Source organism: Pantherophis guttatus, chromosome 2 (genome assembly GCF_059756535.1).
Source record: "Pantherophis guttatus breed Tessera chromosome 2, ASM5975653v1, whole genome shotgun sequence".
In the NCBI taxonomy this organism is placed as follows: Eukaryota; Metazoa; Chordata; class Lepidosauria; order Squamata; family Colubridae; genus Pantherophis; species Pantherophis guttatus.
Genome location: NC_142064.1, coordinates 122,616,334 through 122,634,937, shown reverse-complemented (window position 1 = coordinate 122,634,937; position 18,604 = coordinate 122,616,334). Strand labels below are relative to the sequence as shown.

General features: G+C 37.5%; 1 protein-coding gene across 1 annotated transcript in view; it reads left to right on the top strand.

Annotated features, from left to right (window-relative positions):
* The first annotated feature begins 1,152 nt into the window (after positions 1 to 1,152).
* PTPN18 (protein tyrosine phosphatase non-receptor type 18) overlaps positions 1,153 to 18,604 on the top strand; it is a 55,078-nt gene continuing 37,626 nt past the window's right edge. The window contains exon 1 of the mRNA XM_060683472.2: positions 1,153 to 1,350. Coding sequence (XP_060539455.2) covers positions 1,258 to 1,350 — 93 coding nt within the window. The 5' untranslated portion in view covers positions 1,153 to 1,257. The remainder of the gene's footprint in view (positions 1,351 to 18,604) is intronic.

The following is an 18,604-nucleotide window of genomic DNA, read 5'->3' as shown; positions in this document are numbered from 1 at the left end:
CTCTGTTATGAGAAACCATGTGTATTGGAAACCCATGAGGATTAGAAACAAGAAATGAAATTAAAATTTCATATTCAGTGAGTCTTCTTGTTTTCTTGATTTCAGCTGAACAGACTTTGCATAGTTTGGTAGACCAAATTCTAGTGAAATTTCTGAGATGATGTTACTGTGCAAATAATGTAAATTATGCAAAAAATATCATTTGCATTGGCCACAATGATTTTTTTAATTTCCTGGATTTCGTTATTTCATTCATCTGCTGAAATATGTTTTCACAGTACATAATTTATGTTGTTATTGCAGCAATAGAACAATAACCAGATCCTATGCCTTTTTACCGTTAAGAGAGACTATACACAGGAGAAGAATATAATAAAATGGTATCAACATTATACAATAGTGTTCCTCTATTGTGAAGATAAACTTTCCACAGGATTTACAAGAAACACACATAATTTAGAACTAGTGATGCAAATATAACATCGAAAAAATACCATGTGACACGAATTATGGTGTGGATGTACACTACTGTTGCAGCTGAGAGCAGTTCTAACAGGTTAAGCAGTTTCTTGGAACATTTATTTATTTGATTGACTGAAGTCCTGCTTTTCTATTCATTTAAGACCTCAAGGTGGCTAGCAAAACCTGAAATACCAAATAGAGGATAAAATGGGATATATATGTAATTTTCAGAACATGTGGTAGAAATGCACATTAAATGACAGCTAAGGAGGATTTCAGCCACAAAGCATTTTATTTTCTAAGAATGCTGGTAGAGTCAAGAGGCATTGCTGGAAATACAGGCAAGTCTCTTCAGGCTGATGCTTTTCTTTGAAGCATGCTGGCTTCCCATTAACTTTTAATTTTTAAAAAATAAATTAGGTAGGCAAGGTATTTATGTGTACAGTAAGGAACTTGTTAGGGAGGGCACAGTCTCCCCCAAATACCACACAGGGAACTGACAATTAAGGATGCTACTACAACAGCAGATATCTGTGCTGTAAATTTTGAGATCGTACAAAGAAGAGTGCTGGTTGACCTGTGCTTCTCAGGTGCTCAGTGTTCACACCCTGTTCCCACTGTGCAGAAAAGATACCATCCCTTTCCCGAGAGAGCAGGCAGAGGGCCAGGCAGGTCTGCTGGGCCCATCCCACTAGCCACAATCTGGAGGCGTGGTGCAAGGATGTCAACTTCCTCTTAGCATTTCAGAACCTTCAGCTCCAACATTGCCACCGTTCCCTCTTCTGAAGCAGAGGGATGAGTCGCTGTAAAGAATACCTAAAGGGCTTTCTAGCCCAGGTGGAAGCTAAGGCCGGGCAGGAGAAAGGGCAGCTGGCTGAGGAATTCCAGGTGAGTGAGATCTATTTCTCTGGTAATGAAGAGCCGGGCCTCAGGGAAGCTGTGAAGTAACTTCACTCTACCCTGTGCTTTCCCTGTCAGTACCTATTTCCCTCTTTTTTTTTTTCTACAGCCAAAGGTTTGTCTTTGCTAGGAGTGAAGCAGGAGCAAAGCTATTTGTTGGGTTTTGTCTCTCTTTCTCCCAGTTTTCTAGTGCTTTGATTAGGTACTCAGCAAACAGAAATTCAACAGCTGTTCCTGGCTCTGTGTTTCTGTTCCAAGAACAGAAACACATGTTGGGTTTTTGCCTGACCTACATAATGTATGTGTGCCTTTTTTTCCCATACATAGGAAAGAAAACGGGATGGTGGTGGGTGCACAACTGACCTGGTAAATGCTTCTGTGGAATTGGCCTGCTGAAAAATGTCTTTTTGCTTATGTATCAGTGCATACTTTATCGTATTGAAGAGCTGATGTGCTCTTGTATGAACCTAGCCTGATGTCTATCTTGCGAAGACTGTCAGGTCCTTTTGCCAAAGCTAAGGGAAAAGCGAAGATGATCCCTCTACAGTTGGTTAATAATTATTCTTGAGGTTAAGTGGCCAGGTGATGAATGCCAAGAGAGAAGGCCGGTCTATTCTAGCTGTTGGAGAGAGCCAATATATGTGTTTCACTGTTTAGCAACTGGGCTATGTTTGCCCATATCTCTCTTTTAACCACTGTAAAGTAACCAGGCTAAGAAAGGGTACTGTATCAAGGAGAGCAGTTACTAAGAGGGTTTTTATTAAATGGCATTAGTAGAAAGCAATGTCTCATTTGCCGTCAAAGTAAACCAACAAGCAGATGTGGCAGGAATTTCTCTTAAATTACAATGTATTTAGTATTATGAGGAAGGGATGGGCCTACGCTAGAGCAGTGTTTCTTAAACATTTTGCTCCAGGACCCGAAAAGAGCTTTTCTTTGTATGGGTTACCTTTATTAATATCTACTGTATTAAAAATGAAAGTCAATGCATTTGTAGAATATTTATTGAATTATGTAAAAATAATGATATTAAGTCCATTGGATACTAACACATAAATAAATGTCAGTTAATACATTTCTTGAAAAACCCTATACTCTTTTAAATAAAAAAATAATCAGAAGAGCGGCATTGTTTTAAATATTTGCAAATCTCTTCAACATAAGGTAAATAAGTTTTGATTTTGTGGACCCCTGAAAGGATCTTGAGGAATCCCCAGTAGTTCTCGGATAGTGGTGGGTTGCTACCGGTTCGCCTCAGATTGGGCGAACCAGTAGCAGTGGCGGCGGGAGGCTCCACCCACCTGCACAGATGCTTCTGCACATGCCCAGAAGTGTTGCGCAAGCATGCAAGCACCCACGAACAAACCGGTAGCGACGGCTTTTGAAACCCACTACTGTTCTCGGACCACACTTTAAGAAATACTACTCTAGAGTGAAATATATATGAGCATATAAGCTGTGAACCAAGATATTTGTAGTTCATTTATTCATTCATTTTAGTTCAATCATATCTGCCATAAATTCTGTAGAACGCAAGCCATCTTTCTATTCCTCCCTGCCCTTTGCAAGATAATACTGAATTATAATGTATTGCTTTGATTCCTGCTTTGTCAAAAAACTTTACAGATGCAGACTGTGCTACTATCCTGAAGCCCATTTGACTCGTAAACCTTTTGCAAATAATCTTAAGGTCTGGCAAAAGTACTAATGCTACAATAGAAGTTGCCAGCCAGTTTGTAGAAGAACAAATTTATGAGGTGTTTGATACAAAGTTCTGTCATTTTAAAGTTGGAAGACTGATTTAACTCCATACTGCAGGCTTAGGCACTAAGAAGGGGGTGCTAGAAGCCAGCAATTTTAGATTTGTTCTCAGCCACTGACACACTTACTTTGGACATTATGGTTGGAACTTCTTCCTCTCTAGATGTTGTATGTAACCACTTACTTTAAAATGTAGTAATGGTGCCCTGCTGCACTGTTGAGTTGTATTTCTGCTTCAAATTCCTATCCAAAGAATACCAATAATTCCCAATTTCAAAAAATGAGAAAGGAATGATTCAGAGGGAGGGGCTGTGGAATCATATTTGTGTGGTGTCCTTGGTGCTCTCTGAGCTTGGTTGTTTTCCCACAGACACTTCATTACCAAACTAGGTAACATCATCAGTGCTACCTAATTGATGCTACCTAGTTTGGTAATGAAACGTCTGCAAGAAAACAACGGAGCTCAGTGGGCATCAAGGACCCCACAATTCAACCCTGAGCTACAAATATTCTCTTCCATTAGGGTCATATTTATGGAAGTTTAGAAGGGGTGCGCTGGATTGTATCGCCTCTCTCTGCAATTCCCCCACCTCTCAAAAAATAGAATGCTTTCTTTAGAATTGTGAGGGGCAATTTGTTAGAAATCAATAGCTGTGCAAAATGAACAGTAGATTATACGCTATAAATCTGAATACAGATTTTTCTTTGAGGCTAAGTTTCTGGCACACAAAGCCAGCAGGACTTTTCCATGCTCAGCTAGACAACTGAAATTATGAATCCTTCTAAGCCCTCCAGCATCCCAATTGGCTACTGCACATCATGTGCCAAGATATGCTGCGATTGGTCACTTTATGGGTGAACTGACTAGAAAGACGCATTAGATTGCTTAGCTCACTTAGAAAGGTGGGAAAATACAGCCAGCTACATTTGACCATAAAGGGCCACATGCAGGAACCCTCTATATTTTATGAGTCATATTTTGGTCCTTGCAGTGCCAACTACATTTTAAGAAGTAGTGACAGTTTTCCATTCTGTGTAAGACATCCTTACTGATCCATCTTGCAAATTCAAAATACCCTTTATAGACTGAGAATTTAATACCCATTCTGATTGCCAGCCCTATGACGAGTTGATAATGTTATATTTCCACATGCCTCAAAGACTCGTCGGTCTTGAACTGAGTTAAAAAAAAAAAAAAAGCTACTATAAAGGGTTCATAAAGAATGCCCTAACTGATAACATGGATACATTCCATTTAAATTCAGGTTTAAGATGTCATTCAACCTGTTTGGTCAGCAGCCACACAACATGTACCCGATTTTTAAAAATTTAAATCATTTGGGAAAGGGTTGCTTTGCATAATGTAATCACACCCTGCTAGGAAGCAGATGGAACAGAGGTGCTTCAGATTCAATGGGCTTATTTTGCATCTGTATTGTACATAACATTTAGGAACGCTCAGCTCCTCCTAACTTCTTCCTATAAATACACTGACTACCATTTCAGTAGTCACTATTGAAAGAAGAATTAGTTTTAAAAATGACTATTCCCACTTAATGTATAATTTTAGGATTGTAGAACTGGAGAAGGTGCAGAAAAGAGCAACTAGAATTATGAAAGGGCTAGAGTAGCATTTCAAAGAGGACAGATTGAAGGATCTTGGAAAAGGTAGGTAAAGAGAAATGCACTAAATCTAAAGTGATACAGCATGAAATTATACAGGAAGGGAAAAGTAGTATTCCTTTTCCCCTCCCCCATATTCCCTGGTCCATTCCCACTTAATAATAACAAATAATGGAAAATTCAGGACGTGCTTCTTTCTTTGCTGGCTCAGGATTCTGGGAGTTGTAGTCAAATGCATCCTTAAGGTACCATGTTGGGGAAGGATAGATTGTGCAAACCTAGTTCACATACTAGAAATTTTGACTTCAAGCCTGCTGATTTAAACAGAAAAAGGAAATGGAAATATTTCCCTACTGGCTTTCATATACACACACACACACATAAACTAGATAGTGAAATAGAAATATGCCTGTGTGCACATTTCTATTTCACTTTTAGCTTAGAGGCAGAGGAAGCAGAGACTCTATGTATTGAAATTTTATTTTTATTTATTGATTAGTTTTTTATCTCACTTTCATTATTACTCTGTAAATAACTCAAGGCAGCAAACATACTTAATTTTCCTCCTCCTCCTATTTTCTCCATAACCACCGTTCTGTGAGATGAGAGAAAGTGACTGGCCCAAAGTCATCTAGCAGGCTTTTTGTGCTTAAGAGGCAAGATTAGAACTGACAGTCGCCTGGTTTCTAAACCAGCACCTTAACCACTACATCAAACTGGCATAATAGGGCAGAAAAGTCCTTGCCTTTGAACTAATATTCCACAGAAAATATAATCAGTGTTTGGATTATATGTTGTTATATGTTTGAGTTATATGTTTGGGTTATCTGTAAACTAAGAACACAGCAATATATAGCTTTAACAAATAAGCAAATAAAGACATGCTTTGATATACGGTTCCTTTTTAAGTCCAGGTTCCTCCACCCTGCATATAGTCAGTTAGGCTTCCTACTCCACCAAGAGACTGAAATTGATATCAAGGCAGCCCAGTTTCCCTGCTAGCTACTGAGATCTCTACAAGCTGCAGCATGTTTGAGCCTCCACTGCCTGGCCACATGAGACTACTCACAATGACTGTTCTCTTTTTTTTTTTAGTTTTTTTTTTATTATTAAAAAGTTTTACAAAGAAAAATTCCCCCCCCCAATATTCCCCCCACCCTTTTTCCCTCCCCACCACCCCCGCACTCCTTCCCCCCTTCCCATCCCACCCTCCCCTCCCCCAGACTTCCCAGAGCAAAATTCAGGGTATTTCAATTAACAATCATAAACTAAATTAACCTAACTATTCTTAAACTACCAAATCCCCCCCCTGAAACCTTAACTCCACTATAGATAACGTAATACTTCTAAAGTTTAACATTCATTCATAAACTATTTGATATTTTCTTGTCTGATACTTATTTTGAATATAATCAATCCATCTTCTCCATTCCGATATATATCTTTCTTGTGTATAGTCGTTCAAGTACGCTGAAATTTTCACCATTTCCGCTAAATTCGCTACTTTCAATGTCCATTCTTCAATAGTAGGCAAAGAGTCCTTCTTCCAGTATTGCGCTACCAACAGGCTAGCTGCTGATGACTGTTCTCCAAGACATTCACTCTTCCTCATTGTTATATAACCCAATTCTCTTCCTGAAGACTTTCCAAAGAGCCCTTAGAATACATATGAACCTTTTCAAACACTGGTCATGTTGTCCTGTGAATGGCCAGTAAAAGCCCAGAAAATGAGAGAACTGGAGCCAATTTCTAAAAGGATTCATCAAGTGTTTAAATCTGGCTTTCACCAACTTTCAGGTTGAGTTTGAAAGGAGTATTAGTCCAAGATGTCTGGAAGGCACAGAGCTTGGAAAAATTAGTTCAAATGATGTCTGCAATGTCCCCTTTTGTTTTTATTAATTTTAAAGCTTGCCCATTTCCATAAAACTCTGGGTAGCTTAGACCACTAAAAAAATAATAAAGGAATAAAAACCATGAACCATCTGTGTCTCTTTGCACCAAAGAGATGCACAGTTGGCTTCCATAGAGGTTATAAACAAGGAATGGTTGATTTCTAAAATGGGGTTCAAACTTGCCTAAGAAAAAGATTCTTATTTACCTTGAAGAAATATGCTACTTTTGAATAGATTTACTTCCAGGGTAAATATTTTTGTTCCAGATCAGAGACTAATTTACTACCAGATATTAGCACACTGAGTTCCAGGTATATTTATTTTTATCCAAAATTGACGAGGAAACAGCCTTTCAATACACAGACAGTACTTACTATTTTATTATTACAAAGGCAGATCAACAGAGTAGAAATGAGACAACAACAGTATTTACAATCATTCCTGTTTCTCTTTTTTTAAAAAAAGTCCCTCTTGGAAAGGAAAGAATATACTAAATCTTCCAGTTATCGGGTTTTGCAGGATTTAATCAACAGAGGCCTTTTTCTTAGAAAATTTCTGCTCTTGCACCAGAGGTGGGTTTCAGCAGGTTCTGGCCAGTTCTGGAGAACCAGTAGCAGAAATTTTGAGTAGTTCGGAGAACCGGTAGTAAAAATTCTGACTGGCCCCGCCCCCATCTATTCTCTGCCTCCCAAGTGCCAGATGATCCGGAGGAAATGGGGATTTTGCAGTAATCTTCCCCTGGAGTGGGATGGGAATGGAGATTTTACAGTACCCTTCCTCTGCCATGACCACCAAGCCACGCCAATCAAGCCATGCCATGCCCACCAAGCCACGCCCACAGAACCGATAGTAAAAAAAATTGAAACCCACCACTGTTTTGCACATAACCATGGCATAAACAGACCAGAGCAACAGCTTTTTCTGCCCTGTCTTTATCTCAACCACAACGAACGCATTAATTGTCATCATTGACAGTTCCAGCATAGAAAGTAAGATTTTTCTTCTTAATCTGTCCAAAGGGACCTTGATGTCTATCAAATCTGTTCAGCTTTGTCATCTTGGTGGAAATCCACTCTAACTGGGAATAAAGACAAGAAATGGCATGTAGATATCGTTTTCTTCGGATTCAAGAATAGTTGAGGAGCAACCTAACACAGGGAAAGGCTTTGGTGTGAAATCTAAAATGTTTGCTGGAAAAGTATATATTCATATCAAATAGGCTTTCATGGGCAACAAGAGTCAGACTGGCCTAGTGGTAAAAGTGTTGGACTAGAAAATAGGAGATTGTAAATTCTAATCTTACCAGAGGCACAGAAACCAGCTGGATGACTTTGGGCTAGTCCTTATAATTCAGCCCAGTCCACTTTTCAGGGCTGTTGTTGTGGGGAAAGTACAAAGAGAAGTACATTGCCTTGAATTGTAACCCACCCCACTCAAAAAAAAAAAAAAAAAAGCAGGATACAAATTTAATAAATAAGAGCAGAAAAGAAAATTGGGCAGGGCTTTAAAGACAAGGAAAGTTCATAGGAATAAAATATGAAAGGGAATGGACAAATCAGTAAAAAGTGTTGGATATGGAAGCATCCCAGGTGGTCCTGAAGATGGGATAGTTTTGACAGAAGGCTGACAGATATTGATAAAATTGTAATTCTAATCTCTCTGTGTCCAGAAACGGTTTTGTACAGGAGGAATAACTAAACGTATTCTGCCAAGAAGCACCATCCAGATACAGGTGAAAGAAAAGGACATTCTGACAGATCTGTTTATCAGTATTTGCTGTCTCTCTATCCAGACCAAGATATAGGATATAAATAAAAGTCATGGATTGTTTTCCCTCACCTGCCATTGCTCAGCCCTGATTGGGCAAAGAGAGAAACAGAGGCCACACAGGAATCTCATATGATATCTTAGAGGCACATCCAGGCTACTCAGCACAGGGTTCCACTATGATATCATCTGTTGATTAAGCTAAAACAATAATCAACACCTGGGAACTGGAGCTGAATTCAAAATATCATAGAAAAAACACCCAGGTACAAACAATGTGTGTATTTAGGGAAGGAAATACAAAAGCAAAGGAAAAAAATATAAACAACAGTTCACTCATGTAATTCGAATTTTCACTTTCGTAGCACATTCTGCAAACAATGCAGGCCCATGAATTAAATGTTCATTGCCTAATAATGCCTTTCCTCATGCTTTAAGTGGGCAGCCTGCATTTTATAGAAGGCTTTTCACACTGTTTTTGTGGAACCTCAAGCACAATCAGTTGTTTATTGCTAGAACTTTGCTACTTGATCAGGGCTTTGGGGAACTTTGTTTTAACTAACAGGTTCTGCCGACTGAAATTATTTGAAAACTCCTTTTCAAGAGCACAATCCTAACTTCCAGTTCTGCTACCTGGAGGACTTTGTACCCATTGTATAGAAAACTACGCAGTTTCTCTAAAACCCCATTTTAAGCCCATAACCCCATTCTGTCCTGAGGTTGGTTTATGCATTTTCTCCTTTACTGATTTCAATGTGGAGAGGTAGATAGACAAAACAAAATAAATAAAAATCATTGGGTGAAAACTGCTAAAACGCTATCCCCTGCTACCTCCTGCTTAACCCACTTAGATTCCTTTTAACAGTGCTATACAAGGAGGAAGGCTGCGCTAAAATCATAGGAAAGGTGTTGCAATATTTTCAGGATCAGACTCAATAATTAAGATAAGAATTATATATTCAAATAAAGCTCTGTTTAATCACAGATGGCATTCTATATTCACTGAATATTTACAGATAGAAGCAAGGTAAAAGTGGTGATCAGTTTCTTATATACACAATGGGTGGAGCTATAAGTACAAGTGATGAGTCATGAATACATTATAAGTCAGAGAGTCAGTTAACCCTTGATATTCCTTATATACATTATTTACATAGTAGGGAAAGAGGCATTTATATCTAACAAATCCCCCTCTAAATGCCGATTGGTTGTATGACACCAATTACATTCTTGTTCAGGATTATACATTACATGCAGTTTGGAAGTTAGATATTTATGTTGTTTACCGGGCAAAGGCTTTGTTAATATATCAGCTATTTGTTCTGAAGTATCACAGTGCACAGCTTTTATAAATCCATCGTGAGACAGTTGTCTCACATGTTTAAACTTTATATCTATGTGTCTAGATCTCTGCCCAATAGCATCAGATCTAGAGATTTCAATAGCTGCTTTGTTGTCTTCATTCATGATGAAAGGTAAAGCGGGTTTCTTCCAAATTTCAGAGATCAAGTCATTAAACCATACAAGGTTATTTGCAGCTTTAGACAAACAAATGTATTCTGCTTCAGTCGTTGAGGTAGCTACTAGTTCTTGTTTGCCGGTGTACCAATAAATTGGACAGTTATTTAGAAAGAAAATGTATCCTGATGTACTTTTTCTGCAAGATGTATCTCCTGCCCAATCCGCATCTGCATAACATACAAGTCTCGGTTCCTTGTTACAATTTGGTTCTAATACAAGACAAAAATCTATTGTGCCTTTTAAATACTTTAAAATTCTTTTGATAGCTTCCCAATGATATATTGTTGGTTTACTGACATACCTAGATAATAAATTGAGTGGTAAAGCAATATCTGGTCTAGTCCAATTAGATATATAAAGGAGTGAACCTATAATTGACCTATAAAACGTGTTATCTTTGAATTCCAAAGATGGTTCATTAGTATTTCTAAGAAAGTCAGTTTGCATAGGTGTATCACAAGGTTTAGCGTCCATCAAATTACATTTGTTCAAGAGTTCTAAAATCTTATCCTTTTGTGTGAGCTGGAAACCCTTCTTTGTTTTACTGATCTGTACACCAAGATATTTGTTTACTTTACCTAATGATTTTAGTGAGAAATGTTCATTTAATTTGTTTACAAACATTTCTCTTTTTTCTTTGTGTTTACCAATGTACAATATATCATCTACGTAAATTAACACAAATTCAATACAATCATTACTCCTTTTGATAAAGAAACAGTTATCAGCAGAGGTTGCATTAAAACCCATGGTATTGAGTACTTTCACTAAACAATCATACCATCTTTTACCGGATTGTTTTAATCCATATAAGCTTTTGTTTAACAACCAAGTCTCATTCCTATTAGTGTATTGACTATGAGGGGCCCTTACATATATTTCCTTATCTAATTTTGCGTGTAAGTACGCAGTTTGTATATCGTATTGGAATACATCAAGGTTGAGTGCTGATGCTACCACTAAAGCTGTTTTGACACTCTCGGTCCTTACAGTAGGGGAATAAGTGTCTGTATAGTCCTCTGGATATTTTTGTGCGTAGCCTTGAGCAACTAATCTAGCTTTATATAATGAATTGCCTCCTTCCAAATTTTTAATTTTATATATCCACCTGGTGCCAATAATGGTTTTATCTTTAGGAGCAGTTATGGGTGTAAACACATTTAATCCTTGCAAACTTTCCATTTCTTTTTTCATAGCAAGCTCCCATTTTTCTTTTTCTTCCTGGGGAAGTTTTAGAACTTCTTCATATGTATTGGGAGTTGTTTGTTCGTTATTCGTGTTCATTATGTAATCCTTATATTTGTTTGGCATTTTATTTCTGTTGCTTCTAAAAGTTCTCTCTGGTTTACTATTGTTGTCATGCATATATCTTGCTTCCTTTTTTGTTAATGTATCAATTTTTATTTTGTGTTGGCTATTCGTCCATGTTTTTGTTTTGTTCTTATGTTTGTTAGTATTTTGTATGTTTACAGTTCTTTCTTTATGGTGTTTTGTTTCTAGGTGTTTGTTTGGGAATATTTCATTAAGGTGTAATTTAGACCAGTTGGCCTGTTCATGGAACACGGCTGATCTGGAAACTATAAACTTATTATTACTATCAATGAACCTATATCCTTTTGTGCCAGTTTCATATCCCATAAATTTAAGCCTTCTGGACACATTTTCTCCCTTCCTTCTCAATTGTTTAGGTATGTGTACATCTGCGGTGACCCCAAAGATATGCATGTGTGCCAATTTTGGTTTTCTATTATACATCACCTCGTATGGTGTTTTATTTATGATGCTGGACCATGTCCTGTTTTGTGTATAATTTGAATAGTGTAGGGCTTCTGACCAAAAATGTTTGCCTAAACCAGCATCCTCTAATGTACATCTAATCATGGTTTGTAATGTGGAATTCTTCCTTTCTGCAATTCCGTTCTGGAATGCTGAAAATGGACTGGAAGTGTAATGTAGCATTCCTCTATCCTTTAACCATTGAGAGAATTCTTGAGACATGAATTCACATCCTCTATCTGTCATGATCTGTTTTATTTTAATATTGTGTTGTGTCTCTATGCGTTTATAAAATTCCTTAAATTTTTGAAAGGTCTCATCTTTGTGTTTTAATGTGTAAACAAAACCATAGCGGCTATAATCATCCACTATTGTTAAAAAATAACGTTTCTTATATGTGATTGATGGGGTAAGCGGTCCTACTAGATCCATGTGTACTAAGTCAAAAACTTTATTGGTTGTTCTAGTAGATTTTTTTGGTTTGGAACTAGTTTTCAGCTTTGTAGATTTACATACTGAGCATTCTAAATAGTTTTCACAATTTTTTATTTTGATACCTTCTGCGTGTTCAGTCATTTTTTGTACTACAGGAAAACTGGCATGTCCTAACTTTCTGTGCAATATATGAGCACATTCATCATGAATAGGCTTTCCTATCTTTGGTTTTTTTAAATTATGTGTATCATTATGATCATGGGTTATTTTACAATCATCATTGTCACTATTGCTGACATTTTCATCATCAGTTTCTATACATTCTTCAACATTTGAATCAACATTATGTAACCATTCTTCCTTTGCTATGAAGTAAGGTAGTCCCCCTTTAATCATTACAGTACCTATGTTGCATTTATTTTTCTCAAGGATTGCTTCTCCCTTTGAGAAAGTAATATTAATGTTAGATTCTCTGCTAAGTTTTAAAGCACTCAATATATTATGTGGTATTTTGGGTACTAGCAATACCCCCTCTATTTCTCCTAAACCAGGTAAAGTTACATTTCCTTTGCCTAATACTTGAACCTTTCCTTGGTTAGCTACTTTTATTATAAACTTATCTTCTGTGAAAGAAGACAATATACTTTTATTATTGGTGGTGTGATTTGTGGCCCCAGAATCTATAAGCCAATTATTGTTATCATTTCGCATTGTTTTTGTATTGTCATGTTTATTTAATCCATTTAGTGAACCAGATTTTCTATCTCTTGAATTTTCTCTGCCCCCTCTATTTTCTCTGTGGTTTGGTGGGCTTCTATATCTGTGTCTGTCTATAGAAGATTGCCTATAATTATATCTGTTTGTGTATTCTGGTCTACGCCTTTCTCTTGAAAATCTGGGACAATCTCTTCTATTGTGTTCTCTGGATCCACAATTATGACATCTATATGATTCATTATGTCTGTCTTGGAAAGCTACTTTCCTGAGAGTTCTATGTTCCGTATGATTATTAGAGCGACTTTTTCTGTAGTTATCCTCAGTTATCAATTTATTGGATAGATTTTCTATTGATAGATATCCTAGGTTAATGGTATCTAAATGTGACATAAAATTGTCCCATGATGAATCAAGTGAATTGATAATAACACTTTTCATTGTTTGGTCAGAGATTACTTCCCCTCTTAACTGCAGTTCAGCTCTTACTCTGTTCAAATATATTAAATGTTCACTTATAGAAACCCCTGGTTTTACTCTGGATGAAAAGAAATCTTTAGACATCCTTGTTGTAGTGGCTACACTGTTGCTGTGAAACAAATTAAACATATATTGAATGATTTCTGAGACAGTCAAATTTGATTTGATGCTATAATACATTGCAGGAGATATACTAGCTATTATTATAAAAAAGGCTCTATGGTGTAGATTATCTATCTTTAAAGCCCAAGGTCTTCTTGGGGGATTGGTAATGAAAAATAGCAGATTCTCTTTCATGAAAATAACCTGAAGCTGTTGATACCATTCTTGCAGGTTATTTCCATCCACCTTCAATTTTGGAAAATCGCTGGGCAAGTTCCCTGTATTGTTTTGACCGTTACTCACAACTTGAGGCAGTCCGTGATCTTGTAAATGTCTAAAGTTGCAGAAAGGTGTGGGGATGTCAGCAACAAGTCTGTGTGGCTCTTCCAGAAATTCAAATCTTCCCGGGCTGTCTTCGAGTTTTCGCGCATGCGCAGTTCTCATTTTGCTCGTGGCTTCGTCGTAGAAGGTTCTCTCCATCGCCGCCCGATCGTTCGGCTCTTCCTCAGACGATTCGTTCTCAGGCTCAGTCTTTGGTGTTTTGCTTGCAGCGATCGTTTCTCTCTTTCTCTCCCGGATAATGTCGCTTGCTTCAGATTTCGGAGTGGGGTAGAATCGGCAAGGTTCTCTGGGCTCGGGCGTCGCTGTCCTCGAGTTCTGGGTAGTGTCAGGCAGTCTTCGATTTGCTGGTTTGCTTGCTTGCTTCTCCGGTGATTTTCTGGATATTTTTAATTTCGGTCCAAATGCAGCAAACAGCGTTTTCATGGCAGACTCTATTTGTAAATTTATTGAGTCTTCTTCATTTTCCGTCTCTGATTCTTCAGAGGTGTGTGATTTTTCTTTCTCATTTTTCATGTCGTGCAGAGTTTTTCGCGCCAGACATTTTGAATCTGGCTTTCTGATTGGCTCAGCTTCATCCATTATGGGAGTCAGTTGCAATGAAGATGGCCGCCATTCAAAATTTCGCGCGGGACCGCTGTTCTCCCTCTTCGTTGTATTTTTGTCTACAAATTCAGCACTTACTGTTTTTGGGTCTTTAGTCTTTTTATTGGTGATGTGTTTTTCTTTCGCTGCTCCGTTGTTCTTTATTACATCTTGGAGTTTCGCGATGAGATTTTCATCACTCTTTTGACTTTTCAATATCTTTAATATTTCTGACCTGAGTTCGTTGTTTTCTACTTCGCTTTGTTCATCATCTTCATTTATTATTTCTTCATCTTCTGTAGTATATTCTTCAGGTTCATTTGAAATAGCGTTTGTGGATTCATCTATTATTTCTGAATCTTCTTCCATCTCTTTACTGTATGCTCTGGTGTTGGGTCTATCTCTTTTTGGCATTATTGAGTCCTTATTGAGTCTATCAAACCATCCTCTACTACCAGATTGTTGCAATATTTTCAGGATCAGACTCAATAATTAAGATAAGAATTATATATTCAAATAAAGCTCTGTTTAATCACAGATGGCATTCTATATTCACTGAATATTTACAGATAGAAGCAAGGTAAAAGTGGTGATCAGTTTCTTATATACACAATGGGTGGAGCTATAAGTACAAGTGATGAGTCATGAATACATTATAAGTCAGAGAGTCAGTTAACCCTTGATATTCCTTATATACATTATTTACATAGTAGGGAAAGAGGCATTTATATCTAACAAAAGGTTTTTGGATCTCACTAAGAACCCAACTTTTCTCATCCCCATAATTAGAAGGTAAGACCCATATTAAGTCCTGCTCTGCTCTTCTACCATCTAGGGAAGTGACAAATGGAGTAACACCAAGTTTTGACACAAGCTCAGTATTGTTTTGGATGAAATAATGATTTGAACAAGGAATCTGAGAACTGCAGATGAAACCCAACCAGATGCCTGAAAGAAAAGACCTTAGAATGGAGATAGGTAACGTGATGGTGATGCTTCAAAGCTTGCTGCAGGATTTATCAAAATGACAAAAGAAGCATTGCTACGATGGTGACTGAGGCAATTAATCAGCCGTATTGTTTAGTTTGAAAAAGATAAAACAGCCAGTTCAAAATATTTAAAAGAATCAGATGTAGATGAGAAAGAAGATTTATATCCTTTTGTTATACAGGGCAGAATTGGTTCCAATTACACTGAAAAGGATTTTGATAAAACATTAGGGAGCCCTTCCAAGGATATAAGCTGTTTTGATACACTCTGAAATATGCTAATGATGACATTTTTCATTGGCAGTAAGGTAAATCAGATAGGCTTTGGGAATTTTTTAAGCTCCATGATCCCAAAATACACAAACTTTACAATCTTGAAGAGTTCTGTGACCCATCCCTTTCCCAGAGAATCCATAAAATCTGTTCTACAGGTGAGATTTCTGAATGTTACACTTTGCCCAATGACTATAAATGTCATTTTCAGACACTCTTCTAATTCTGATATGTAGTCTCAGCTTAGCTCAAGGGAATGTCTGCATTATCTTTAAAATTAAAAAAACCCTACCTGGAGCAACCTTGGGTGGGGATGTGAGAAACTATTAAGTGGCCCAACCAGTTCTGGAGAAGGAAATATCAAAGTAAGAACATCATTTCCCAGAAGGGCTGAATGAAGCTTTTCCGGTTTAAACATATAGTCAGTATTATAGGAGACCAAGATATTTCATAACTAAGGATAGGGATTTGGCTACTGACTGCACAATTACAATCAGCTGGAGAAATGGCCTGAAAGCTACTGTAGATCTTTAGGCTCATGGAGCTTTGTATTTCACTGGTTTTATACCAATATTTCTTAACCACAGCAACCTTAAAATGGCTGGCTAGAGAATTCTGAGAGTTGAAGGCCTGTAGAAGGAATGGCAGAACCTGGCAGCAGAATTTAAAAAGGGATCGGCCTAGAATCCCTACAAGAAGACTAAGACCAATCCCTCTTGAATTTCATGTACCCTTATCTAATTTCTGGTGCTAACCTTTAATTGAGAAGATTCCTGTGCATAGACTGCTTAGCAATAAAATCAGTTTAGTTGGACCTTCACACATGGACCTGGTCTTTCACACCTGACAAGTACACACTTCTTAAAGTTATCAAGGCTGAGAAACTCTGTTCTTTTTTTTAAAACAAAGTTTATTTTCATTTTTAAAAATACAATACTTTACATATATACATACAAGGTTATTGCAACTAACGTGCACAAATCTGCGCCTATACCACTAATACAATCCGTTTCATTTCCCTCTCTTTTCTTTCACCCAATTATACCATAAATTCCAACATTTGTAATAATCAGAATCTTTTTGGTTCCTAAGTAATTTCGTTAACTGGTCTGCCTCTGCGCATTCTGTAATTTTCCAAATCAATTTATTTTCTGTGGGTAATACCCACAGAGAAACACTGTTCTATACTAGACTCTACAGTTCTGCAAAAGGGTAAAGTGATAAAGTTTCAAATGGCAAGAATTAATAATAATAATAATAATAATAATAATAATAATAATAATAATAATAATGGGAGGTTGCAAGTACCCATTCTGGGAAGAATCTCAATTGGTCAATGACCAAAACAAAGGATAACCTGTTCTGATCAGAAGGACTTAAAGGGCAGAGTCTAGGAAAGACTTAAATTATTGTCAATGATATTCAGTATATAGTTCATTTATATAGAAATCAATGTATGCATAGAGCTTTTGCTTCAAATATATTTTCATAACCATCACTGTGAACCATCACATTTTTGTATTCTTCTGCTAGTTATCTGGAAGTAAAGATGACTTCCTATTTCACAATCTTCCTCCTTGCTCATCTCATCATTCTAGTCTGCTAGTTATCTAGAAATAAAAAATAACTTCTTCTTTTTCCCAACCCCATCTTCTTTCTCCTATCCTATTTCATCTTTTATTCCTCTACTAGTTATCTAGAAGTAAACAAAAACAAAAACCCACCCATCTCTGAAGAAGGAAGTCACAAATACAAACCACTTTTATATTATGCAAAGGAATGTACCTGGATCTATTTATAGGCATACTGAGTCACAATGATGCCAAATTGAGGTAATATGCATGTTGCAAGCTCCACCATTTCATGCTTATGTCACAATGTCACAGAGAAGTTACATAAGTAGCAATATTTGCATTGCAATGTTCATTTTGTCTTTTGCCCCTGCCCTCATTTCAACCCATACTTCTGGAGAACCACAATGAGACTAGCAGGGCTTGAAGGATACTTTCCCCCACCCCCTGTGGTCATTATTTCTATTTTGTTTTGCTTGCTCAAAAATTTTGGCTCAGTTGGCACTGAGGTAAACAGCTCACGGAACCAAATATCCTATTCCAAGAAAGACATAATAAACAGGAAGCAGGACAACTTGGCAACAGGAGGGCACCCATCTGGAACAGCAAGGGTGGAAATCAGCAGTGAAATATTGGAGGATGGAAGATTTCACCTTCAAAACTAGCATTTTACCCATAGATCACGTGCAAGAAAGGTCTGAAAGCTACTCATGTCAGTTTCCAAATGTGTAATCGGAAGCACTAAAGAAACAAAATATCTCAAGCCAACTGATCTTGGGGACTGGCTGAAATGGAGTACAGCAGTGGTGGGTTTCAAAATTTTTTACTACTGGTTCTGTGGGTGTGGCTTGGTGGGTGTGGCATGGCTTGGTAGGCGTGGCTTGATGGGTGTGGCAGGATATTGTAAAATCTCCATTCTCTCCCCAATCCAGGGGAAGGTTACTGCAAAATCCCCATTTCCTCCTGATCAGCTGGGACTTGGGAGGCAGAAAATAGATGGGGGCGGGGCGGGGCCAGTCAGAATTTTTACTACCGGTTCTCCGAACTACTCAAAATTTCCGCTAGAACTGGATAGAACCTGCTGAAACCCACCTCTGGCGTACAGGCTAGTGGAAAGCAGTAGGGAAGGCAAGTATATATTCAGAGAAGTAGGAGACAAGCCACCTATGTGACATTTGAATTATTTCTGAACTAAAATCCCAGAATCTCTCATGTTTCCTAAGACTGCTGGGAATTGAACTTTAACAACATATGACATGCCACACAGAAAGCTTAACAAACCATAATAGTTTTGTTTATGTAAAATACTACTCTGAAATAAGCAGACCATGTTATAGGTTAGAGCAATAGCTTCATTCACATAACATGATAAATGATAACGGTTGAAGAACGGTTACATGAACTGGGCATGGCT